Genomic DNA, 27,392 nt, shown 5'->3' with positions numbered 1-27,392 from the left:
TTTTTTTTTTATTTCCCAAGTGGAGAACGGACCTAACCGGTAACTGAAAAGCCGCAGAACAAACAGAAGAGACAATATAAATCAAATCATAAAAAAAAAAAAAAACAACCGCAAATCAGGACACTGCTCTCTCCACAGTAGGCTGGGAGTTTATTTAAAAGTGAACTTGCCCTTTAAAAGTGTGATTTAAAGAGAAATGATTTATTGGATTTGTCTGCTCGCCAAGCAGGTGCCCCGGGGAATGGTTTGACCCATAAAACTTCCTATTCAGATAAAAGAGAATTGTTATTATGGCGAGAAAGCTGGGGCTGAGCCAGATTCAGTTCAGAAACGTTATTTGTGCACCCATTGTGTAGCAGACAATTTTGGGGTAATTATTATTTTTAGGGTGCAGCCAACAATTCCAGGCAAGTGGTGCCAACTATTTGTTTCTCTGCCCAATGGGATGGGGTTTTTATTAAACGGACAAACCGGGTTTTCAAGCTCAATTACGGACATTTCTCAACCGCTGCTGTGCAGTGGGAATGGCCCCGTGCCCCCTTGGCGCTGATCACCAACCAATAGTACGGGCACTGGAATCCACAATGTGATTGGTTTCCACTCTGCCTGCTGCTGCTTCTACATTTTGAGCTATTGGAAGTGGCTTAACAAACCCCCAGCATCGGTCTTGCATTGGGTTGTTCACCTTTAAATTAACTGTTCGTATGATGTAGAGAGGGCCTTTCTGTAATTCTGAGCTTCCTGGATAATGGGTTTCCGAATAACGGATCCCATACCTGCATTGTATTCTTAGAACAGTAAGACCGTTACAATTGAAAAGGATGCGGTCACCTCATCACCGCCATGACCCGATCAGCCCAGACGTGGCTCTTCTCCGTGGCACTTACGTGGCTGTGGTACAAAGAAACTCTCCTGCTCCTCCTCGATGGGTTCCGTGTCATTGTGAGCCGTCCGCTTGTGCATGGCCAGCGTGGAGATCTGCTTGTAGGTCTTGCCGCAGTGATTGCAGTTGTACGGCTTGGAGTGCGTGTGGACCACGTGGTGTTTGTACAAACTGGAATATTCCGTGAAGCGTTTATCACAGCCGGGAACGGTGCACACGTAAGGCTTCTCACCTGCCCGGAGAAAACAATGGATTTCATGGAAGACCTACTTTACTGTGGATTAATACTGATAATTTTCTAACTATTGGGGTACACCCAGGGCAGCCATCAGGGGGGGACAGGGGGGAGAGTTGTAGGGTAAGGGGGCCCGGCCATGCAACACTTAATTGATTAGCCGGGCCCCCATCTTTCTGAGAGCTGCTGACTTCGGGAAGGCATGGACGTTTAAGGGGCCCTGGCCACCAATGTTGGCCATCAATTTTTTTTTCTCATGTGGGGTCCTAGCCACCAATATTTTTTAATGGGGGGGTCCTGGCTACAAATTTTTTTTATGGGGGGCCCTGACCACCAATATCTTTTTATTTTTTATTAACATGTGGGAACCCTAGCCACCAATTTTTTTTTGTATTTTTACGGTGGGGTGGGTGGACCTGTAGGTGGGGCTTGCAGTGGGCGCAGCCCAGGGGGCCCAGGAAATTTTTTCGTATGGGGCCCTGTGATTTCTGATGGCGGTCCTGGGTACACCTAACCCATTCCCTTTAGAAGAAAGGAGGTTCCGGCTAGGGATGCACCGAATCCAGGATTCGGTTCGGGATTCGGCCTTTTTCAGCAGGATTCGGCCGAATCCTTCTGCCCGGCCGAACCGAGTCCTAATTTGCATATGCAAATTAGGGGCGGGGAGGGAAATTGCGTAACTTTTTGTCAGAAAACAAGGAAGTAAAAAAAAATTTCCCCTTCTCACCCCTAATTTGCATATGCCAATTAGGGTTCGGATTCGGTTCGGTATTCGGCCGAATCTTTCGTGAAGGATTCGGTGCATCCCTAGTTCCGGCTAAATATTGGGAAGGGGTTTGTTACAGTGAGAGCTGTGAAGATGTGGAATTGTCTCCCTGAATCAGTGGTACAGGCTGATACATTAGATAGGTACAAGAAAGGGAACTATTGCGAAAATTAAAATTTAATCTTAGCTTCAACATAATGAAACTTTCTAAATACAATCACTTAAAAATAATGTAAATAATCCAGTTTATCTTCACTATTCCTTCACTATAAGATGTATTAGAGGTCACTCTATTAAACTCACCAGACATCATGTCTCTCTACATGCAGGATTTGTGCAAAAGGCAGTTATTTTGTTAGATTGTGTTTGTACTGGAATCAGTTATTTGAGTGAGCTCTAATACATCTGCTAGGAAAGGTGAGGCTTAAGTATTCATTTTGGGGGTATAGTTTTCCTTAAAGGTTGAACCTGATGGACGTGTGTCTTTTTTCAACCTAATTTACTATGTTACACCTATCCATTTCAATAAGGCACCTGTGTGTATCCGCACATGATTCTTGTAATTGGTGGCGCTGGCGAAGGCTCGGCCGCACCCTGGTTCCGAGCAGTAGTACGGTCTCTCCCCCGTGTGCGTGCGGATGTGGACCTTTCGGATATTGGACGTAGTGAACGATCTCCCGCACCCCTCAAATGGGCACTTGAACGGCCTCTCTCCTGTAAAAACACAAAGGGCTTTATGATAAGCAGTCGGATTCTGCTTGTGCTTTACAGTTACAGCTTTTGCTTTTCAGCACCGCTGCGCTACCATTCCCATGAATTCATTTGTGATTCCATTGGGCCGGGCATAGGAGCAGAGGATCTCACCACTGTTTACCCACAATGCTTGCAGACGTACAAGAGGGGAAAAAAATGACACTCAAATATCATCTGTATTAATCATCCTACTGGGAAATAAAAAGGACAAGGTGAATCATACAATAAAGTCTGGGTTTAATTATATATCTTAAAGGGGTTGTTGCCCTTTAAATTAACTGTTAGTATGATGTAGAGAGGGATATTCTGAGACAATTTGCAATTGTCTTCATTTTTTATTAGTTGTGGTTTTTGACTTATTTAGCTTTTTATTCAGCAGCTCGACAGTTTGCAATTTCAGCGTCTGGTTGCTAGGGTCCAGGTTACCCGAGCAACCATGCCCTGATATGAATAAGAAGAATAGGAGAGGCCTGAATAGAAAGAGGAGTAATTAAAAGTAACAATAACAATACATTTGAAGCCTTACAGAGCATTTGTTTTTAAGATGGGGTCAGTGACCCCCCCCCCATTGAAAAGCTGGAAAGACTCAGAAGAAGGCAAATAATTAAAAACTATAAAGAGAAAAAAATTAAGGCCAATTGAAAAGTTGCCTAGAATTAGCCATACTATAACATACTAAAGGTCAACTTGAAGGAGAACCACACTTGTTATATTATGATCCCTTCTCAATCCTCGGCTCCGCTGCTGCAACTGTCAGTTTGTATTTCCCTCCTGCTTGAGTCAGCAGAGCCAGGCCGGGGGAATGGAACATTCCGTCTCAGAGCTGGAAAGTTTAGAAAGGCCCCGGGCCCCTCCCAAGGCACACACAGGCTGCAGTCTGTTGGAGGTTGTTATGTAATAAACCGTCGCTGCTGCAACAATAATATAATAACAATAATCCGTCTCCAAAAAACTGCCGGCTGTCAAAACTGACAGACTGGGGATGAGAAGTGCCGGGAGGGTTTCTATGGGACAGACGAGTGGATAGTTACAGTGAGTGCAGAATAACCACAGAGCTCACAATAAATGCCGGGCTGGAAGGAGAAGAGAATCGTGAGGATTAAAAAGATACGTGGCTCTGATAGGGCCCAGGAAACAGTTACATGGCTAAGATAGGGCCTGGCATTCAGTTACATGGCTCTGATAGGGCCCGGCATACAGTTATGTGGCTCTAATAGTGCCCGGCATACAGTTATGTCGCTCTGATAGGGCCCAGCATACAGATACGTGGCTAAAATAGGGCCAGGAATACAGTTACGTGGCTCTGATAGGGCCTGGCATACAGTTACGTGGCTCTGATAGGGCCTGATATACAGCTACATGGCTCTGATAGGGCACAATATACAGTTATGTGGCTGTGATAGTGCCCGATATACAGATACTTGGCTCTGATAGGGCCTGGCATACAGTTACGTGACTCTGATAGTGCCCGATATACAGTTACATGGCTCTGATAGGGCCCGTGATACAGTTATGTGGCTCTAATAGCGCCCGGCATACAGTTACGTCGCTCTGATAGGGTCTAGCATACAGTTAGGTGGCTAAGATAGGGCCCGGCATACAGATACGTGGCTAAAATAGGGCCAGGAATACAGTTACGTGGCTAAGATAGGGCCCGACATACAGATACGTGGCTAAAATAGGGCCAGGAATACAGTTACGTGGCTCTGATAGGGCCTGATATACAGCTACGTGGCTCTGATAGGGCACAATATACAGATATGTGGTTCTGATAGGGCACGATATACAGTTACGTGGTTCTGATAGGGCCCGATATGCGGTAACGTGGCTCTAATAGGGCCCGGCATACAGTTACGTGGCTCTGATAGGGCCCGGCATACAGTTACGTGGCTCTGATAGGGCCCGGCATACAGTTACGTGGCTCTGATAGGGCCCGGCATACAGTTACGTGGCTCTGATAGGGCCCGGCATACAGTTACGTGGCTCTGATAGGGCCCGGCATGGCACTCCAGCATCACAACAGAGCTATGGGTTGTGCTCTTTGCAGTAGCCAATCAGGGCTCTGCTATGAAAATGATCTTTGTCAGAAACAGGTATTAAACAGGGGGTAACTAAGTCCAACGACCGGTAATATTTCACTTTAGTGATGGAGCCACATTACCTGTGTGAGTTCTGACGTGTTTCTGCAGGTCTCCAGACGTCTTGAAAGACTTGGTGCAGTTTTCTTCGGAACACCTGTACGGCTTCTCCCCTGTGTGTGTCCTCACGTGGCTTTTTAACCCATAACCTGACATAAAGCAAAATCTGCGTGTTACGTACAGAAGCGAATTTGGCTGATAGTCCTGCGTTGGAGCTGTGGGAACGAATCAGAATAAAGAGCATTTCTGAGCCAGGCTTGCCGTGCGGCCCATTCAATAGGGATTTTAGGCTCATTGCACACTGGGTGGTTTCTCTTCCGGCTGAAAAATGGTCCAAACGTGACCAGACCACCGTTCATTATCCATAACCAAAATCCGCTGGGTTTGAACCCACAAAGGTGCATTTGAGCCTCTGTCTCACTCTGCACCGGCAGCTTCAAACGTCACATTAATATTCCTTACATATAAATTAGGGGGCACAGAGGCGGAGCAAGGCCTTAATGATCCCTCCTTGCACTGGAAGAGAATGTGAGGATTAATACTCCCTGTTTGCCTCCTACTCGGGATTCCTTCACAGTAGACAGGACAACTTTGAGGACATTCAACTGCTGCCACCTCATCTGGAAGGAAATATAGAGCCGCATTCAACATAAGCCCAACAGTCAAGGCCTGTGTTGGAAAGGTCTTGTGGCCACAGCGCAGGTCTTTAAGGTCCGACCTTTGCTTGCGCCCCTTTATTTCATTGCAATTACCTGGGTTTTTGCAGACCCACCTGTGTTACAAACTCAGCATCTAAGATGACTATTAGGAGACAGTCAGGAGGGAGTGTTAAACCTCCAGTAGATTAAATTGGCTTTAAACAACTATTCATTTCCCTGTGGGTTCCAACATAGAGACTCTAGACCTGTTGGTACTGAGCAGAACTACCATCAAACCCACCAGGAACAGGCAGGGGGCAGAAAGTGATGGCCTTCAGGGCAACAAGACATATTAAAGGACACAGACAATTGAGAGGAAGCAGAGGGTTCCTTGGAATAAAGAAACCTACTGTCGGCCTAAGGAGGCCCAAAGGCCCTGGACTGTCGCAGAATAAAAATTTGTCAGAACATTGACCAACGGCCCATGGAGATCCAAGATGAGGCCAGTCCTAGACAATCGTGAAGACCATTGCTCCTTCCTGGCCTGACTTTGGACCTGGGACTTTCATATCATCTCATTGGTTTTTTGGGGTTGTCTACATTTCTCAACTGCCACCTGCAATTATAAAATGTTGCACTGGCCAATTACCAGTCCCCTACCCTAACAAAATGCCAAGTACCTTATCCATGGGCCTCATGATTTAGTATTCCCTGGCATTCTCCATATTATCTGTCATTATGCCTGAGCAGTAAACTGGAAAGAGGAGGTTAATAATAATAATAATAATAATAATAATAATGATGATAATAAGGCAAGGCAGACTGCAGGGGAAGCCAAAAATGGTATTAAAGGATAAGTAAACCTTTAAAATAAGTGAATGTAAAATTGATGAGGGGGCACTTTTGTCATTTACATTCATTATTTATTCTTTTTTTCATTCCAAGATATTAAGGGATACATGTACTGTTAATAGGAATGAATTTTGTTACAACAGCGCCACCTGCTGGTCAGTTTCCCACCAGTCTGACCAGCAAGTAGTCAAGGAAGTTGTCAGGAGAAAGAAAGAGGCTGATGTTCTTCTGCTTAGGAAAGATGTGAGAAAGGTTTATAATTTTATTCCTAAGCAGAAGAACATCAGCCTCTTTCTTTCTCCTGACAACTTCCTTGACTACTTGCTGGTCAGACTGGTAGGAAACTGACCAGCAGGTGGTGCTGTTGTAACAAAATTCATTCATATTAACAGTACACGTATCCCCTAATATCTTGGAACAAATGTAAATGACAAAAGTGCTTAGAATAGCCCCCTCTTCAATTTTACATTCACTTATTTTAAAGGTTTGCTTATCCTTTAAGGCTTCTGTTCTATCTGCCGGCAGAAATCTGGCAGCGGGAGTAGTAGGAGAGGATCTCACTTCTGGCAGGAGGAGGGCAGGCACCTGGATTCCATCTTTATCCCAGTCTGATGTTTTGTCAACAGTCGCCTATCAGCTACACTTCCAAATAAAAAAAAAAAAGGAATAAAAATCTCAGATAGTTGATGGCGAAATAGCAGAGCACGCCGCTTGCTGCTTCACTATTTCGTACATCAAGGATAAATACGGTTGAGCGAGTCACCCACCTCCCGTGCCCCTATTAGCCTAAGGCTGGCGAGTAGTACTCACCGTCCGCTGTCTTCTGGATCCCCTGCACTCCGGACACCATCCGGTGCCTCCTCACACGGCCTCGTTGGCCAGGATTTTGGGGGCGGCCCTGCTCAGGTACCTCTGGCGGTACTGAGGTCTCCTCGGGCGGCAGGTGATCCTCTCCCTCGGAAGGACCCCTAGCTTTAGTCTTGTCCTTCCGAGGGCTCGCTGGAGCTGAGGACGAAAATAAAAAAAATAAATAAATGTAGGAGGAAATGGGGTGGGGAAATGAAGCCTCAAAGAGGCTCTGAACCTGCTTGTTGGGGGGCTAAAAACAGTCAGGATGGGGGCAGTCTGTGCATTACAGGATCCGACTTCTTTTCATGCTTCCGACCTGCAATGTTTTTGAGGCCATTCTAAATAAATGAAATTGCAATCGTAAGCAGCATTCGTTTGTCCCTTTCTGCACTGCTGGTTCTGACCAATGTAGAAGAAGAGAGCTCGTCTCCAGCCAGAACTGTATATTATACGTTCATTACCATCTTCATTCTGGTGCCTGAGATAAGAGGGCCCAGCCTAAAGGCCAGCTGGGGGAGATTTGGGGTGAGTGCTTATTTATACCCTGGGTACCCCTGGAACTATAGCAGGGGGACACCCCAATGTTTCTATATATCTGTAACCTTGTTATGAGCTAAGGGGGCCCAGTCTGAAGGCCAGTTAGGGGGAGATTTGGGGTGAGTGTTTATTTGTACCCTGGGTACCCCTGGAACTATAGCAGAGTGACTGTTACCCCAATGTTTCTATATATCTGTAACCTTGTTATGAGCTAAGGGGGCCAGTCTGAAGGTCAGTTAGGGGGAGATTTGGGTGAGTGATTATTTGTACCCTGGGTACCCCTGGAACTATAGCAGGGTGACTGTTACCCCAATGTTTCTATATATCTGTAACCTTGTTATGTGCTAAGGGGGCCCAGTCTGAAGGTCAGTTAGGGAGAGATTTGGGGTGAGTGATTATTTGTACCCTGGGTACCCCTGGAACTATAGCAGGGTGACACCCCAATGTTTCTATATATCTGTAACCTTGTTATGAGCTAAGGGGGCCCAGTCTGAAGGTCAGTTAGGGGGAGATTTGGGGTGAGTGCTTATTTGTACCCTGGGTACCCCTGGAACTATAGCAGGGTGACACCCCAATGTTTCTATATATCTGTAACCTTGTTATGAGCTAAGGGGGCCCAGTCTGAAGGCCAGTTAGGGGGAGATTTGGGGTGAGTGCTTATTTGTACCCTGGGTACCCCTGGAACTATAGCAGGGTGACACCCCAATGTTTCTATATATCTGTAACCTTGTTATGAGCTAAGGGGGCCCAGCCTGAAGGCCAGTTAGGGGGAGATTTGGGGTGAGTGCTTATTTGTACCCTGGGTACCCCTGGAACTATAGCAGGGTGACACCCCAATGTTTCTATATATCTGTAACCTTGTTATGAGCTAAGGGGGCCCAGCCTGAAGGTCAGTTAAGGGGGAGATTTGGGGTGAGTGATTATTTATGGCCTGGGTACCCATGGAACTATAGCAGGGCGACTGTTACCCCAATGTTTCTATATATCTGTAACCTTGTTATGAGCCGAGGGGACCCTGCCTGAAGGCCAGTTATAATAATAACTTGGCTTTATTATATATATATATATATATATATATCCTTAACCAGCAAGTGTATTTAGTTGTAATATTGGTGTGTAGGTGCATCTCAGGTCATTTTGCCTGGTCATGTGATTTCAGAAAGAGCCAGCACTTTAGGATCGAACTGCTTTCTGGCAGGCTGTTGTTTCTCCTACTCAATGTAACTGAATGTGTCTCATTGGGACCTGGATTTTACTATTGAGTGTTGTTCTTAGATCTATCAGGCAGCTGTTATGTGTTAGGGAGCTGCTATCTGGTTACCTTCCCATTGTTCTGTTTGGCTGCTGGGGGGAAAGGGAGGGGTGATATCACTCCAACTTGCAGTACAGCAGTAAAGAGTGATTGAAGTTTATCAGAGCACAAGTCACATGACTGGGGGCAGCTGGGAAACAGACAATATGTCTAGCTCCAGGTCAGATTTCAAAATTAAATATAAAAAAATCTGTTTGCTCTTTTGAGAAATGGATTTCAGTGCAGAATTCTGCTGGAGCAGCACTATTAACTGATTCATTTTGAAAAAAAACATTTTGTTCCCACAACAGTATCCCTTTAATCACTCAATAAACACTGCAGCGATGAAGCATGGGAAGAAGTACATGTCAGTGTTATTGGCTCGTGCTATTCATCTTATTCAAGGTTACCCTCATAGTCGTAAAAGTCATCTAAAAAAAGATCAAGATTTTGCCGCTCGTGCATAAAATTCCTGTGCCAGATGTACAAAGTCCTTGCCCCAAAGCTTTAATTCACCACAATACAAAAAAAGCCTCCTCCTGGGATTCTACCTTTGCAGCTCACAATGAGATTTGTGCTTGTTGGACCCTCTCTCTACGACTCCCACCGTCACTCTGCCTGCTAGAGACAAGTCAAATTGCACCGAAAAGCAAAAAAAACAATAACGTTCTATAAAGGCTTGGCAGGATTATATAGAAAACTGTATATTATATGTACATTACTATCTGCATTCTGGTGCCTGAGATAAGGGGCCCAGTCTGAAGGTCAGTTAGGGGGAGATTTGGGGTGATGCTTATTTGTACCCTGGGTACCCCTGGAACTATAGCAGGGTGACACCCCAATGTTTCTATATATCTGTAACCTTGTTATGAGCTAATGGGGCCCAGTCTGAAGGTCAGTTAGGGGGAGATTTGGGGTGATGCTTATTTGTACCCTGGGTACCCCTGGAACTATAGCAGGGTGACACCCCAATGTTTCTATATATCTGTAACCTTGTTATGAGCTAAGGGGGCCCAGTCTGAAGGTCAGTTAGGGGGAGATTTGGGGTGAGTGTTTATTTGTACCCTGGAACTATAGCAGGGTGACACCCCAATGTTTCTATATATCTGTAACCTTGTTATGAGCTAAGGGGGCCCAGCCTGAAGGTCAGTTAGGGGGAGATTTGGGGTGAGCGCTTATTTGTACCCTGGGTACCCCTGGAACTATAGCAGGGTGACACCCCAATGTTTCTATATATCTGTAACCTTGTTATGAGCTAAGGGGGCCCAGTCTGAAGGTCAGTTAGGGGGAGATTTGGGGTGAGTGTTTATTTGTACCCTGGGTACCCCTGGAACTATAGCAGGGTGACTGTTACCCCAATGTTTCTATATATCTGTAACCTTGTTATGAGCTAAGGGGGCCCAGTCTGAAGGTCAGTTAGGGGGAGATTTGGGGTGAGTGTTTATTTGTACCCTGGGTACCCCTGGAACTATAGCAGGGTGATACCCCAATGTTTCTATATATCTGTAACCTTGTTATGAGCTAAGGGGCCCAGTCTGAAGGTCAGTTAGGGGGAGATTTGGGGTGAGTGCTTATTTGTACCCTGGGTACCCCTGGAACTATAGCAGGGTGACTGTTACCCCAATGTTTCTATATATCTGTAACCTTGTTATGAGCTAAGGGGGCCCAGTCTGAAGTTCAGTTAGGGGGAGATTTGGGGTGAGTGATTATTTGTACCCTGGGTACCCCTGGAACTATAGCAGGGTGACTGTTACCCCAATGTTTCTATATATCTGTAACCTTGTTATGAGCTAAGGGGGCCCAGTCTGAAAGCCAGTTTAGAGGAGAATTAAAACACTTGTTGCCCCAGACAAGAATATTTCGGCAGCAAAATTCCAGGGAGTCATACCAAACGTTGGATCAAAACGAAGATTATGAACCAAAACCCCATCTTAGTATTTATTCCAGTTCACACAGAAGGTGAGTAAGTTGGGCTTATGTTGAACGTAACAAACACTAACATAACATTGGGTCAGAGCCTGACCTTCAGAAGTCTAAGGAATCAATCTGCTCAGTTCTTATGATTTCTCTACAATGAAGTGATAGGGATGCTGAAGCAATGACATATTCCATGGAATTCAGCAGAGGTTTTTCTCTGCTGTTAAATTTTCACCATACGCTCCCCCTAGTGGAAGAATGCAGAATCTATTTATAAACACACAGTTCTAAATAGTACAGGTACGGGACCTGTTATCCAGAATGCTCGGGACCTGGGGTTTTCCAGATAATGGATATTTTACGTAATTTGGATCTTCATACCTTAACTCTACTCGAAAATCATATAAACATTAAATAAAGCCAATAGGTTGGTTTTGCTTCCAATAAGGATTAATTATATCTTAGTTGGGATCAAGTACAAGCGACTGTTTTATTATTACACAGAAAAAGGAAATCATTTTTAAAAATTAGGATTATTTGGATAAAATAGAGTCTATGGGAGATGGCCTTCCATAATTCAGAGCTTTCTGGATAACGGGTCTCATACCTGTATAAAGTAGAGATGCACCAAATCCGGGATTCAGCCTTTTTCAGCAGAATTCAGCTGAATCCTTGTGCATGGCTGAACCAAATCCGAATTTACATATGTAAATTAGGGGCGGGTAGGGAAGTCACGTGACTGTCACAAAAGAAGAATTTTTTCCACTTTTTCCTTTCCTAACCCTAATTTGCATATGCAAATTAGGATTCGGTTCGGTATTCGGCCAAATCTTTCACCAAGGATTTGGGGATTCGTCCAAATCCCAAATAGTGGATTCAGTGCATCCCTAGTATAAAGAGAAATAATCAGTGTAAAATGAATAGGGTGAGTATAGTAATCACAGGTTTTGAGGACTGGCGAGGATATTAAAGAGGTTGTTCACCTTTAAATTAAAGTATGATGTAGAGAGGGATATTCTGAGACAATTTTCATTATTTATTATTTGTGGTTTTTGACTTATTTAGCTTTTTATTCAGCAGCTCTCCTCTTTGCAATTTCACCCATCAAGGTTGCTAGGGTCCAAATTCCCCTAGCAACCATGCACTGATTTAAATAAGAGACTGTGATATGAATAGGAGAGGCCTGAATAGAAAGAGGAGTAATAAAAAGTAGCAATAACAATACATTTGTAGCCTTATAGAACATTTGTTTTTTTAGAAGGGGTCAGTGACCCCCATTTGAAAGCTGAAAGAGTCAACAGAAGAAGGCTAATAATTCAAAAAACTATAAAAAAAATAAATAAAATGAAGACCTATAAAAAAAAAAAATTAAGACCAATAGAAAAGTAGCTTAGAATTAGCCATTCTATAACTTTAACCCCTTTAAAATCATATTGGATCACACGAGTCCTGCTGAAAGATCCAGTAACAAGAGTAATATCCGGCACTTGCACCATCATGCTAATACTTGAGCTGAGTTACTATAATAAGTAGCGGAAGAGCAGCCCCGTGGGATATTTGGAGAATGCCGCACGCAGTGGAGAGAATAAGGGGGACGCACCTGTAGCGAACGCTTTTCTGCAGCCGCCGTGGTCGCATTGGTACGGACGATCCCCTGTGTGTGACCTCTCATGCACCTGTCAGACAAAACACATGAAACATTTAATTGCCCCAATGGTAATATACTGATCCTACAGCATGAAGTACAGCAGCTAGTACACGTATGGGATCTGTTATCCAGAAAGCTCAGAATTAAAGGGAAGGCCGTCTCCCATAGACTCCATTATAATGAAATAATCTACATTTTTTAAAAATAATTTCCTTTTTCTGTGTAATAATAAAACAGTCGCTTGTACTTGATCCCAACTAAGATATAATTAATCCTTATTGGAGGCAAAACCAGCCTATTGGGTTTATTTAATGTTTATATGATTTTCTAGTAGAAGTAAGGTATGAAGATCCAAATTACAGAAAGATCCATTATCCGGAAAATACTAGATCCGAACAGGTCCCATACCTGTATATGTGTGTGTGTGTGTATATATCCAGAAACCTGTTATCCAGAAAGGAAAGGCCGTCTCCCATAGACTCCATTATATCCAAAACATTTTTAAAAATGATTTTTCTTTTTCTCTGTAATAATAAAACAGTAGCTTCTACAAGTATGGGATCTATTATCTGGAAACCCATTACCCAGAAAGCTCAGAATTACGGAAAGGCCGTCTCCCATACACTCCATTATATCCAAATAATCCACAAACTGATTTCCTTTTTCTGTGTAATAATAAAACAGTCGCTTGTACTTGATCCCAACTGAGATATAATTAATCCTTATTGGAAGCAAAACCAGCTATTGGGTTTATTTAATGTTTATATGATTTTCTAGTAGACTTAAGGTATGAAGATCCAAATTACGCAAAGATCCATTATCCAGAAAACCCCAGGTCCCGAGTATTCTGGATAAGAGGTCCCATACCTGTACTCGATATGGTCTTAAAGGGGTGGTTCCCCTTTAATTTAATTTCTAGTAGGTTATTGAATGGCAGTTCTACGCAATATTTTTAATTGGTCTGTATTATTTATTTTTTGTAGTTTTCCTCCATCTTCCTCTAACGCTTTCCATCTTTTACTGACCCTATCTAAAAAAAAAGGCTACAAATGTCTTTATATTACTCCTCTTTCTATTCAGGCCTCTCCTATTCATATTCCAGTCTCTTATTCAAATCAATGCATGGTTGCTAGGGGAATTTGGATCCTAACAACCAGATGGCTGAAACTGAAAACTGTAGAGCTGCTGAATAAAAAGCTAAATAACTCAAAAACCACAAATAATAAAAAATGAAAACCAATTGCAAATTGTCTCAGAATATCCCTCTCTACATTATACCAACAGTTAACTCAAAGGTGAACAACCCCTTTAAAGTCTTAGCCAATACCCTTTGTTGTTATTTGAACCATTTACCATAAGCAGTTTGTATATTTTTATGGCCTTTCTTCAGAAACTGCTTCTTACTTTACCCATGATCCTCTCCACCCACAGAATGATAGAGACTATTGCCTGGATGTCCCGTTACCTTAAGATGATGGGCAGTTGTGTACAGTTTCCCACAACCTTCATAGTCACATCGAAAAGCCTTCTCATTGGTCTGCGGGACTTTGACGGGCACACGGGAGCCGTGGCTTAATACAATCTAGGAAACAGAATGATGTGTATTGTAATGCTCTGTGTTTTATGGCATGCATTCATTGGGCTAAATTCATTTTTTTGGGGATTGCAAACCCCATTTTTTTTTAAAGTAATTAATTTACTACTATAGTTTATATAAACAAGCTGCTGTGTAGCCATGGGGGGCAGTCATTCAAGCCCAGGATACACAGTAGATAACAGATAAGTACTACTATAGTTTATATAAACAAGCTGCTGTGTAGCCATGGGGGCAGCCATTCAAGCACAGGATACACAGTAGATAAAAGATAAGTACTACTATAGTTTATATAAACAAGCTGCTGTGTAGCCACGGGGCAGCCATTCGAGCACAGGATACGCAGTAGATAACAGATAAGTACTACTATAGTTTATATAAACAAGCTGCTGTGTAGCCATGGGGCAGCCATTCAAGCACAGGATACACAGTAGATAACAGATAAGTACTACTATAGTTTATATAAACAAGCTGCTGTGTAGCCATGGGGGCAGCCATTCAAGCACAGGATACACAGTAGATAACAGATAAGTACTACTATAGTTTATATAAACAAGCTGCTGTGTAGCCATGGGGGCAGCCATTCAAGCACAGGATACACAGTAGATAACAGATAAGTACTACTATAGTTTATATAAACAAGCTGCTGTGTAGCCATGGGGGCAGCCGTTCAAGCACAGGATACACAGTAGATAACAGATAAGTACTACTATAGTTTATATAAACAAGCTGCTGTGTAGCCATGGGGGGCAGCCGTTCAAGCACAGGATACACAGTAGATAACAGATAAGTACTACTATAGTTTATATAAACAAGCTGCTGTGTAGCCATGGGGCAGCCATTCAAGCACAGGATACACAGTAGATAACAGATAAGTACTACTATAGTTTATATAAACAAGCTGCTGTGTAGCCATGTGGCAGCCATTCAAGCACAGGATACACAGTAGATAACAGATAAGTACTACTATAGTTTATATAAACACGCTGCTGTGTAGTCATAGGGCAGCCATTCGAGCACAGGATACGCAGTAGATAACAGATAAGTACTACTATAGTTTATATAAACAAGCTGCTGTGTAGCCATGGGGCAGCCATTCAAGCACAGGATACACAGTAGATAACAGATAAGTACTACTATAGTTTATATAAACAAGCTGCTGTGTAGCCATGGGGCAGCCATTCAAGCACAGGATACACAGTAGATAACAGATAAGTACTACTATAGTTTATATAAACAATGTGTTGTAGTACCTGTGGCTGCCATTAGGGGTCTCACACAGGAGCGAGAGATATTCTCACCTGCATTTTCTTTTCTGATTCAGACTCAGTTATAAGTGCATTGCTACCTGCTCCTTCCCCTCCTTCAATGGACACCTGCAAATAGAATGATCTTTTTTATTATAATTATTATAGAAGAACAGCAACAGGGCTTTGCATTTCATGTGGCCTATTCAGAGTACTACGGCCATGTCCAAGAGACAGCAGGCTGACTTTAGTAAATCCCATGCGGGTCAACGGAAAATCAAGGAAAAGGCAAACCAAGGAAAAGGCCACCAGAAGCCTGTTTGGCAAGTACCTTTGCGGCATACTGTTCCAATGCGGTGATTGTGTCAGGGTCAATGGAAGCCTCCCCTGTGTGTAGCCCGGCCACCGTGCCGTCGGCTTGTATCGCCAAGATGGTGTCGGACTGCGGGACCTGCACCGCGTGGTGAATGTAAGCTGTTGTGCCATCTTCCAGCTGCACTGCCTGCACCGAACTCTGATCATAAGACTCTGAAAGAACACAAAAATCCCTATCAGTTTTAGACCGCGAATACCAGCCTTTCTGCTCTCTTTATAGGCCGGTGTCAGTGATTATGATTGTCCAATCAAATCGAGCAGTTTGGTACAACCAATAACCAATAACAATTAGGGGCAGATTAATTGGAGCTCAATACAGAAAGATTCACCCACTTTCTACTCATTCCTATGGGATTTTTAGAAGCGTATTTATCAAAGTGTGAACTGTAACTTTCACCCATTGACACATACGCTTCTAAAAATCCCACAAGAACAAATAGAAAGTGGGTGAGGTTTTCTGTGGCGACAAACAATCTGCCTCTCACTGTAACTCGTATTTACTGAGAGTCATGGCAGCCGGGTCATTGTGCTTTAAAGGGGTGTTTCACCTTTAAGTTAACTTTTAGTATGTTATAGAATGGCCAAGCAACTTTTCAATTGGTCTTAATTTTTTTACCTTTTTAATTATTTGCCTTCTTCTGACTTTTTCCATCTTTCAAATGGGGGGTCACTGACCCCATCTAAAAAACAAATGCTCTGTAAGGCTACAAATGTATTGTTATTGCTGCTTTTTATTCCTCATCGTTTCTATTCAGGCCTCTCCTGTTCATATTCCAGTCTCTTATTCAAATCAGTGCATGGTTGCTAGGGGAATTTGGACCATAGAAACCCGATGGCTGAAATTACAAACAGGAGAGCTGCTGAATAAAATGCTAAATAACTCAAAAACCAATTGCAAATTGTCTCAGAATATCCCTCTCTACATCCTACTAACAGTTAACTCAAAGGTGAACTATCCCGTTAAAGGGGTTGTTCACCTTTAAATTAACTTTTACTGTGATAGTATTGGAGTATTTTTTCCTGAGACAATTTGCAATTGGTTTTATTTCTAGTTATTTAGTTTTTTATTCCAGTTTGCAGTTTCAGCCATCTGGTAGCTAGGGTCCAAACTACCCTAGCAACCATGCACCGATATGAATAATAGACTGGAATATGAATAGGAGAGGCCTGAATAGAAAGATGAGTAATAAAAAGCAGCAATAACAATAAATGTGTAGCCTTACAGAACATTTGTTGTTTAGATGGGGTCAGCGACCCCCTTTTGAAAGCTGGAAAGAGCCAGAAGAAGGAAATAATTTAAAAAAACTTTAAAAAATGAAGACCAATTGAAAAGTTGCTTAGAATTGGCCATTCTATAACATACTAAAGGTTAACTTAAGGGTGAAGCACCCCTTTAAGCTTATAGTAAAGGGAAGGGTCAGAGGCTCTGGATACCTTTGGACGAGTGATGGATATAGGCTGTGGTGCCATCCTCCAACTGAACCGCCTGCCCGTCCTCCAGACTCAGATCATCTACTCAGAAAAAAAACACAAAACTGCTTAGAAATATTTTAAATAGGCACCTCCTACCCAAAAGTGCTCAGCAATGGAACCGATTGGTTATAAAGGAAAAGACTGGGCGGAGTTCCCACCACAATACTCACCGCCTTTAGGAATGTGCTGGACATATGCAGCCGACCCGTCCTCCAGCTGAATGACTTGCCCTTCCATTAATTTCCCATCTGCACACGGATATATATACTTATTATTTATTGTACAGTTACGTGGGATTGACTATTTACCCTTTAAAGGGGAACTAAACCCACCTAGCATGTTGTACATGACTATAAGTCGTTAAATATAAAAGCAATAAACTTATTTACATACAGGGGGTAATGATCAGAGCTTCCCCTGCCAATGGCCGCTGCTATAAATACAAATAACTAACAGTGGCCAGATGAAGCCGTACCCTTAGTGTTGTGCTGAATGTAAGCAGTGGAACCGTCGGCCAGGGTGACTGCCTGCAGGCTCATACTTTCCATCGTGTCCATCGCCTCTCCATCTGAAAGACAAATAAAAAGACACTTCCTAGGACATTGCATGAGAGAAAACTGAGCAACAACACATACAGGCCTCAGCACAGGGAAATAAATGCTGGAATAAGATATTAACAGTCTTAAAGGAGAACTAAAGCCTAACTAAAGAAGTAGGTAGAAATGTTGTACATGATGTTTGGTGCTTCTGTATCAGCCCAAGGCAACCACAGCCCTTTAGCAGTAAAGATCTGTGTCTCCAAAGATGCCCCAGTAGCTCCCCATCTTCTTTTCTGCTGATTCACTGCACATGCTCTGTGCTGCTGTCACTTACTGAGCTTAGGGACCCACTCACAATATACAGTACACATAGAATAGAAATGTCACAATATAAGGCTGATTAGTAATTAATACACATAATTACTACATGGCAGCACAGAAACCAGTGCAATTAGCATCAGAATTGAATAATCAGCAAACCTGTAGCATCAGCTTATATTACAGCCAGGGAAGCTCATTTTCTGCTGGATAATTAGTGACGAGCCCTAAGCTTAGCTTCTCAACAGCCAATCAGAGCCCACTGAGCATGTGAGTGTCACAGACACTTTCCAAGATGGTGACCCCCTGTGACAAGTTTGAAGTCCTGGATCATTGCTGCTATTGACAAGCTCAAACTTTAGCCTCGTGCAATAAGTTCACTCTATAAAATATGACATTTTTAGTCACATTCATTTCTAGGGTTTAGTTCTCCTTTAAATGAGCCTTTAGTACAACGAAGAGAGGGATATTCTGAGACAATTTGCAATTGGTTTTCATTTTTTATCATTTGTGGTTTTTGAGTTATTTAGCTTTTTATTCAGCAGCTCTCCAGTTTGTAATTTCAGCCATCTGGTTTCTAGGATCCAAATTCCCCTAGCAACCATGCACTGATTTGAATTAGAGACTGGAATATGAATGGGAGAGGCCTGAATAGAAAGAGGAGTAATAAAAAGTAGCAATAACAATACATTTGTAGCCTTACAGAAAAGTTGCTTAGAATTGGCCATTCTGTAACATTTTAAAAGATAACTGATAGATGAACCACTCCTTTAACTGCTACTACTATGATTTTATAATAACAGCGCCACCTGCTGGGTATTTCGATATTGGACGTTTCTCTGATCAGTTCTAAGCAAAACATCATGAAATACTTCTCAGCTCACTACCCAGGACAGCTAGAGACCAACTAGTATTGCTGGGACCCTTCCATTGAGTTTACTTTAAAGGGGCGGTTCACCTTTAAGTTAACTTGAAGTATGTTATACAATGGCTAATTCTAAGCAAATTTTCAATTGGTCTTCATTTTTTCGCCCTTTTTTTATAGTTTTTGAATTATTTGCCATCTTATTTTGACTCTTTCCAGTTTTCAAATGGGGGTCGCTGACCCCATCTAAAAAAACAAATACTCTGTAAGGCTACAGATGTATTGTTATTGCTACTTTTTATTACTCCTCTTTCTATTCAGGCCTCTCCTATTCATATTCCAGTGTCTTATTCAAATCAGTGCATGGTTGCTAGGGGAATTTGGAGCCTAGCAACCAGATAACTGAAATTGCAAACTGGAGAAATCAATGCATGGTTGCTAGGGTCATTTGGACTCTAGCAACCAGATTACAAACTGGAGAGCTGCTGAATAAAAAGCTAAATAACTCAAAAACCACAAATAATAAAAAATGAAAACCAATTGCAAATTGTCTCAGAATATCCCTCTCTACATTATACTAACAGTAAACCACCCCTTAAAATTATATGGTAGAGGATATGTCCCCTTAAAAATGCCCATGTATGGCTAGATCCAATGGTTAGATCCAATGGTAAAGTGATTTTAGAAAGCATTTGGGCCGGAAGTAAAATCCCAGCCATGGACCCCAATGATCTAGGCAGGTGGTCTGCAGCCAATCTCATTTCTCTTGTGACGATTGGCTCATTCGGTCACCTGACTAAATCAGCCAATCTCTACGGCCGGCTCAATATGGCCACTGGGATTGGTCATTTCTGTACCTGCCACGGCTTCTGTAAGACACAGAGTGACCTGCTGGGCTTCCCCACCTCCTCCTGGAAACTCAGCCATTGCTTGGGAATCCCGATTGATTTGGGCTAAAAGCATATTTTTTACCCTGCGGAATAAGCAAAAAAAAAAAAAACAACAATAATGAATCAGAGGCAATAAAGGAAAACAAATTAAAGAGACAGTAACAGGGAAGCCACGACAAAAAACCATTTCCTGTAATTGCATTAACCCCTGAGATTCAGGATCTTCACTGAAGCACAGGAGGAAGTAATAAAGCTGAAATGTGAAAACTACTTCCTTCCTGTTTCATTGTTTAACCATGTGCAGTCTGGGTTTCAACGGCTTCTCGTCTGCAGAGAAGCCACAGGTCTTTAGTGGGAAGGTGCTGAACACCCCAATGTTTCTATATATCTGTAACCTTGTTATGAGCTAAGGGGGCCCAGTCTGAAGGTCAGTTAGGGGGAGATTTGGGGTGAGTGCTTATTTGTACCCTGGGTACCCCTGGAACTATAGCAGGGTGACACCCCAATGTTTCTATATATCTGTAACCTTGTTATGAGCTAAGGGGGCCCAGTCTGAAGGTCAGTTAGGGGGAGATTTGGGGTGAGTGCTTATTTGTACCCTGGGTACCCCTGGAACTATAGCAGGGTGACACCCCAATGTTTCTATATATCTGTAACCTTGTTATGAACTAAGGGGGCCCAGTCTGAAGGTCAGTTAGGGGGAGATTTGGGGTGAGTGCTTATTTGTACCCTGGGTACCCCTGGAACTATAGCAGGGTGACACCCCAATGTTTCTATATATCTGTAACCTTGTTATGAGCTAAGGGGGCCCAGTCTGAAGGTCAGTTAGGGGGAGATTTGGGGTGAGTGATTATTTGTGCCCCGGATACCCCTGGAACTATAGCAGGGTGACTGTTACCCCAATGTTTCTATATGTCTGTAACCTTGTTATGAGCTAAGGGGGCCCAGTCTGAAGGTCAGTTAGGGGGAGATTTGGGGTGAGTGTTTATTTGTGTCCTGGGTACCCCTGGAACTATAGCAGGGTGACACCCCAATGTTTCTCTATATCTGTAACCTTGTTATGAGCTAAGGGGGCCCAGTCTGAAGGCCAGTTAGGGGGAGATTTGGGGTGAGTGCTTATTTGTACCCTGGGTACCCCTGGAACTATAGCAGGGTGACACCCCAATGTTTCTCTATATCTGTAACCTTGTTATGAGCTAAGGGGGCCCAGTCTGAAGGTCAGTTAGGGGGAGATTTGGGGTGAGTGTTTATTTGTACCCTGGGTACCCCTGGAACTATAACAGGGTGACACACCAATATTTCTATATATCTGTAACCTTGTTATGAGCTAAGGGGAGGGGCACTGTTTCCAGAGGTGCACATAGTCAGAAGCAGCAGTGCAAGGAACAGACATTACAATTAAATGAAGAAAACATTATTGTACATTGGAGAATGGAATTTGCTTCTATTATTCATTGTGGGTTTAGATTCCCTTTAAATAATAAGGATATTGTAGGACCCATTTGCCGGATTAGCTCACCCAAATTGGAGAGGTGTAGATAGTGGGCCCTATTGTTCGTGACAGGTATAGACATGGGGTCACCGACTCCTCCATGTATGGGAGGGATGGTACAGTCCATAGGGTTACTATAAACAGCAGCTGTAGGAAATGAATTTAACAACCCTCAAAAAAATCTGCCCCTGCCATTTATTTACTTTGTATTTTCCCTTCTATGGCAGAGCAACTGCGAGAATGGGCGGAGTCTATGGCGCAGGGGGAGGAGACAACTCTTCCTATGGGAGTATCACAGAGCAGCATTTATTCCGGGGCTAAACATTTGGCAGTTTTCACCCAACCTTGGTCAATAACCCCCATCAGCCAATCAGAAATCACATTTAGCAGGTGGGCGGAGACAGCAGTTGTCATGTTTATTGTGTATCAGCAGAACAATGAGCACTAAATCACTTTTAACGGAAAAGTCAGAACTACAGCTCCCAGCATGCAGTGCTCAGCCCTTGAGAGAATGCTGGGAATTGTAGCTGAACAGCAGGACGCCGAGTATCATGTGACTCTGCTGTACTCAGGCTCCCGCTGATGAGTCAGGGATTGTTTATACAAATAAACCAGGGAGTTGGGTGGGCGGAGTTCTGTGGCTGAACTACATTTCCCAGCATGCCACTAGCTTGAGAAGAAATCCAAATGAATTCACTGTAAGGCATAGCCAGGGTGGTGCTTAACTGAGCCACATCAATCACTCTTACTGAACTACAACTCCCAGCATCCCCTGCAGCTAGTTATATACTTTATATATTTTACTTTATTACCAAACTACAACTCCCAGCATCCCATGCAGCTAGTTATATACTTTATATATTTTACTTTATTTCAAACTACAACTCCCAGCATCCCCTAGAACCCTGCAGCTACAGTTATATACTTTATATATGTTACTATATTTCCAAACTACAACTCCCAGCATCGCCTCCCCTCTGCAGCTATAGTAATATACTTTATATATGTTACTAGATTTACTAAACTACAACTCCCAGCATCCCCTGCCACTCTGCAGCTACAGTTATATACTTTATATGTTATTATATTACTAAACTACAACTCCCAGCATCCCCCAAAACCCTGCAGCTAGTTATATACTTTATATATGTTACTATATTTCCAAACTACAACTCCCAGCATCCCCTGCCCTCTGCAGCTACAGTAATATACTTTGTATATGTTACTAGATTACTAAACTACAACTCCCAGCATCCCCTGCCACTCTGCAGCTACAGTTATATACTTTATATGTTATTATATTACTAAACTACAACTCCCAGCATCCCCCAAAACCCTGCAGCTACATTTATATACTTTATATATGTTACTATATTTCCAAACTACAACTCCCAGCATCCCCTGCCCTCTGCAGCTACAGTAATATACTTTGTATATGTTACTAGATTTACTAAACTACCAGCATCCCCTGACACTCTGCAGCTACAGTTATATACTTTATATATGTTACAATATTACTAAACTACAACTCCCAGCTTTCCCGGTCAGTTTGAGGCCAGGGGTCCCAACCACTCCATGTATAATCCAATCTGCATCTCTCCAGGTTCAGGTGTAAATTAAACTACCAAAACCATTTATTTTAACCTCATCTGAAGCTCTCCAGCAGTTACTGGACTACAACTCCCAGAATCCCCATCTGAGGAAAGCGTGCAGCACGCCACCCCCTCCTTTAAAGTTACTGAACTACAACTCCCAGTATCCCCAAGAAGCCGCCCGGCGCCAGGATCTGCAACCTTGACTCTCCAGCTGTTAAGGAACTACAAGTCCCACAATGCATTTGCCTTTAGACTCCTTCATTGCATTGTGGGACTTGTAGTTCCTTAACAGCTGGAGAGCCAAGGTTGCAGATCCCTAGTGGGTAGAATCCTTGATATAGCTATGGATATATATAACCAACTACAACTCCCACAATTCCCTGCAAGCCTGAGTGCTGCTCTCCCCACCCATATTTCTAACCCAACAGGCATCTCTCCTGTTGTTCTTAAACTACACAAACCTAAATAATGCCACAGCCTTTGTAACCCCCATTATTTCAACCCAAACTGCAGCTCATCTTGAACTAAAACTCCCAGCATCCTCGGACACTCTGCAACTACAGCATTATACTTTAACTAGTATATCACTATATTAATAAGAGAACTCCCAGCAGGCCCTGCCACTATACCAATCTATTTTACTTAACTACAACTCCCATGATTCCCTGCCAGCTTGAGGCTGGGGTCACAGCTCATCGGGTGTAATTCAACTCTGACAACCAAAAAGCTTTGCAGGGGGGACACCTTATTTTAACCACAGCTGTAGCTCTCCAGCAGTTACTGGACTACAACTCCCAGAATCCCCCGATAATCCACTAACATTACAGGGCGGAGTCCTTACTATTTACCAACTATATTGCATGTCTGCCACTAGCTGAACTACAACTCCCATCATTCCCTGCTGGCCTGAGGCAGATCTCCTAGCTCCACCCACATTTCTAACCCAACTGACACCTCTCAGGAATTATTAAACTACTAATAATAATAATCCAACAGCCTTTGGAGCCCAGTGTGTCCCCATTACTTGCACCCAAACTGCTGCTGACATTGAACTACAACTCCCAGAATCCACTGCCAGTCTTGTCATCATGTCATATTAAGTCCCTATAGTTCCCTCCCCCTTGCAGGTCTCCAGCTGTTGTTAAACTACAAATCCCAGCATCCCCTGCAGCTGAAGTCTGAGGGGAGCCTGGGAGTTGCAGTTCACATTACAAGGAATTGGTTGGTGTGGCCTCAGTATTATCCCTGTGGGGCCCTCGCCCCTCCCCCGCGGGACTGGGAGTGAGGAGCAGCAGTGAGACAGGGAGGGAGGCAGCGCCGGGCCCATGAGGGGAGGCCCCAAGTGATCCCACGTCCCAGTGTTCTCTACCAGCCCAGACACCAGAGAGCCGCAGTGCAACAGGCCCAGGTTGGGGGAAAGGGAGGCAGCGAGGAGCGGGCGCACCGCCTGGGGAACATCCCTGAGCCCGGCGCCTCCCTCTTGGAAATGCGGCACCCTGGGTAAGAACACATTTATATACCAACCTCCGGCACAATTTTCCAACAATTCCTCCGTCCGACCACCATGCACCAGGGCAGGAAACGGCCGCGGACTGCGGACCCCGCAATCCGGATAGGCGCATAACAACGGAGGGCGGGACCTCGGAGGGAGGAGCTACAGTGCGCTTTCTAGCACACCATTGGTTGAGCGTTAGAGACGAGCCGCTCAGCTGAGCGATACAATTGGATGAAAGCTAATAGAACGCTATGAGAGTGCGGCTTTATATTTTATACAGGCAACAGGGTTCCTCTGAGGAGACTGGAGTCCCGTCCCTCCCTCGGGGCTGCCTCTGCTCGCATCGGATTGGCTCATGCGCTTTGCAATCAATCATTTCGCAACCGCCATTGGTGAATGCGCTTGTCGGCTGATTTGTTCTCCAGCCCTGTGCCTGCCAGGCAGATTGCTGGTTCTGGGGCTGAGAGACTTGGCGCCATTTTGTTGAAAGGCAGGCGGCGGGTGCAGTTTTTGTGCGGGGTCTTTTGTGTCTTGGATTGGGCCTTTATTTCTCTTATTTGGGTTTGAGGTGCTCGGTACTGTGTAACTCAAGAGGCTCTTCCATTTACCCTGAACTCGCTGACACTTTATTCACTTCTTATTTCCGCCAGGCCGAGCCCTGGCCTCGCACAGGGGATGCTGGGAGTTCTACGTCATCAGCATGAGTGTGGCACGTCACAGTCTTATCAATTCCCTTCATCCAGTCAGTTGTGCAATGTTACCTGTCCTCTGGTTGCTAGGGGGACTCACCCCGGTAACCAGGCAGCGGTGTAAATGGCAGACTGAAAAAAATCATTGGAAATTGTATGAGAAAACTGGCAAAAACCAGTAGATTATACAAGGGAATCAGTTGAGTGGGGCTTATAGCCAATACAATAATGACCAACTGCAAATTGTCTCTGTTAACTGTTCATATAATGCAGAGAGGGATATTCTGAGACAATTTGCAATAGGTTTTCATTATTTGTGGTTTTTGAGTTATTTATCTTTTTATTCAGCAGCTCTCCAGTTTGTAATTCAGCCGTCTGGTTGCTAAGGTCCAAATGACCCTAGCAACCATGCACTGATTTGAATAAGCTTGATGGGGTCAGTGACCCCCATTTGAAAGCTGGAAAGAGTCAGAAAAAGAAGGCAAATAATTCAGACTATAAAAAAAGAAAAAATGACCAATTGAAAAGCTGTTTAGAATTAGCCATTCTATAACATACTAAACATGAATCAGCCCTTTAATTGGCCCTAACTTATGATGTGCGGCTCAGATCAAACTCAACCAGCACCGACTCTAACTCACACAATGTTGCCATGGTAGCAGCCAATCCCCAGCTGTACCCGTGTCTCCACTACTACTGAGGGCCCCCTGATTCCAATACAAGGATTCTTGGGGTTAAGAGGAGGAGTGTTCCCCAGTCTGACCTGCACCCATCCCAAACCCACAATAGTCACATCACTAGTCACATCCAGGCCTGGACTGAGATTCAAAATAGGCTCTGGCATTTCAGGTACACAGAGGCCCAAACAGGCCACACAGCAGCCCAAACAGCCTCCCACCAGCCCAATATACAGTGATTCACTAGGGAAACTTACAGCAGCCCCTCTGGCATTTGCCAGAACCCACAGATTGCCAGTCCGGGCCTGGTCACATCTCTAGTCAGATCTCTATTCTGGTCACTAGTCACATCACTAGTCACATCTCTAGTCTGATCACTAGTCACATCACTAGTCTGGTCACTAGTCACATCTCTAGTCAGATCACGTCACATCTCTAGTCACATCACTAGTCACTATATATAAATATATAAGGGGATACGATCACTATATATAAATATATAAGGGGATACGATCACTATATATAAATATATGAGGACATGATCACTCTATATAAATATATAAGGGGATATGATCACTATATATAAATATATAAGGGGGATATGATCACTATATATAAATATATAAGGGGATATGATCACTATATATAACTATATAAGGGGATATGATCACTATATATAAATATATAAGGGGGATATGATCACTATATATAAATATATAAGGGGGATATGATCACTATATATAAATATATAAGGGGGGATATGATCACTATATATAAATATATTAGGGGGATATGATCACTATATATAAATATATGAGGACATGATCACTATATATAAATATATAAGGGGATACGATCACTATATATAAATATATAAGGGGATACGATCACTATATATAAATATATAAGGGGGATATGATCACTATATATAAATATATAAGGGGGATATGATCACTATATATAAATATATTAGGGGGATATGATCACTATATATAAATATATGAGGACATGATCACTATATATAAATAAATAAGGGGGATATGATCACTATATATAAATATATAAGGGGATACGATCACTATATATAAATATATAAGGGGATACGATCACTATATATAAATATATAAGGGGATACGATCACTATATATAAATATATAAGGGGGATACGATCACTATATATAAATATATAAGGGGATATGATCACTATATATAAATATATAAGGGGGATATGATCACTATATATAAATATATAAGGGGGATATGATCACTATATATAAATATATAAGGGGGATATGATCACTATATATAAATATATAAGGGGATATGATCACTATCTATAAATATATAAGGGGGATATGATGACTATATATGAATATATAAGGGGATATGATCACTATATATAAATATATAAGGGGATATGATCACTATCTATAAATATATAATGGGGATATGATGACTATATATGAATATATAAGGGGACAGTAATGAAATAGGGAAAGTACAGAAAAGAGCGACTAAGCTGATAAAGGGAATAATGAAGATTGGCACCTTTTCTATGAATAATAAACTATTTTGGCCTATGACAACTTTATCCCATAAAGACCATTTCCTGCAGTCTCAGTACAAGACACAAGGT

At 42.9% G+C, this 27,392-nt stretch overlaps 1 protein-coding gene across 3 annotated transcripts in view; it reads right to left on the bottom strand.

The window, feature by feature from the left end:
- The window catches only part of znf143.L (zinc finger protein 143 L homeolog), a 33,960-nt gene extending 9,353 nt beyond the window's left edge, over positions 1 to 24,607 (bottom strand). The window contains exons 1-13 of one of the 3 annotated variants that reach the window (XM_018256704.2): positions 24,420 to 24,607; positions 19,776 to 19,891; positions 17,672 to 17,764; positions 17,367 to 17,444; positions 17,158 to 17,235; positions 15,680 to 15,876; positions 15,403 to 15,477; positions 13,973 to 14,089; positions 12,460 to 12,535; positions 7,076 to 7,270; positions 4,799 to 4,924; positions 2,419 to 2,598; positions 888 to 1,115 (exon numbers count right to left, since the gene is read on the bottom strand). In XM_018256704.2, the coding sequence (XP_018112193.1) occupies positions 888 to 1,115; positions 2,419 to 2,598; positions 4,799 to 4,924; positions 7,076 to 7,270; positions 12,460 to 12,535; positions 13,973 to 14,089; positions 15,403 to 15,477; positions 15,680 to 15,876; positions 17,158 to 17,235; positions 17,367 to 17,444; positions 17,672 to 17,764; positions 19,776 to 19,891; positions 24,420 to 24,517 (1,657 nt within the window). In that variant the 5' untranslated portion in view covers positions 24,518 to 24,607. 3 annotated transcript variants of the gene reach the window in all.
- Between the last annotated feature and the right edge of the window lie 2,785 nt (positions 24,608 to 27,392).

The sequence above is a fragment of the Xenopus laevis genome, chromosome 4L, assembly GCF_017654675.1.
Source record: "Xenopus laevis strain J_2021 chromosome 4L, Xenopus_laevis_v10.1, whole genome shotgun sequence".
Lineage (NCBI taxonomy): Eukaryota > Metazoa > Chordata > Amphibia > Anura > Pipidae > Xenopus > Xenopus laevis.
Note: the sequence above shows the minus strand (reverse complement) of the source record. Positions and strands in the feature narration are given on the sequence as shown.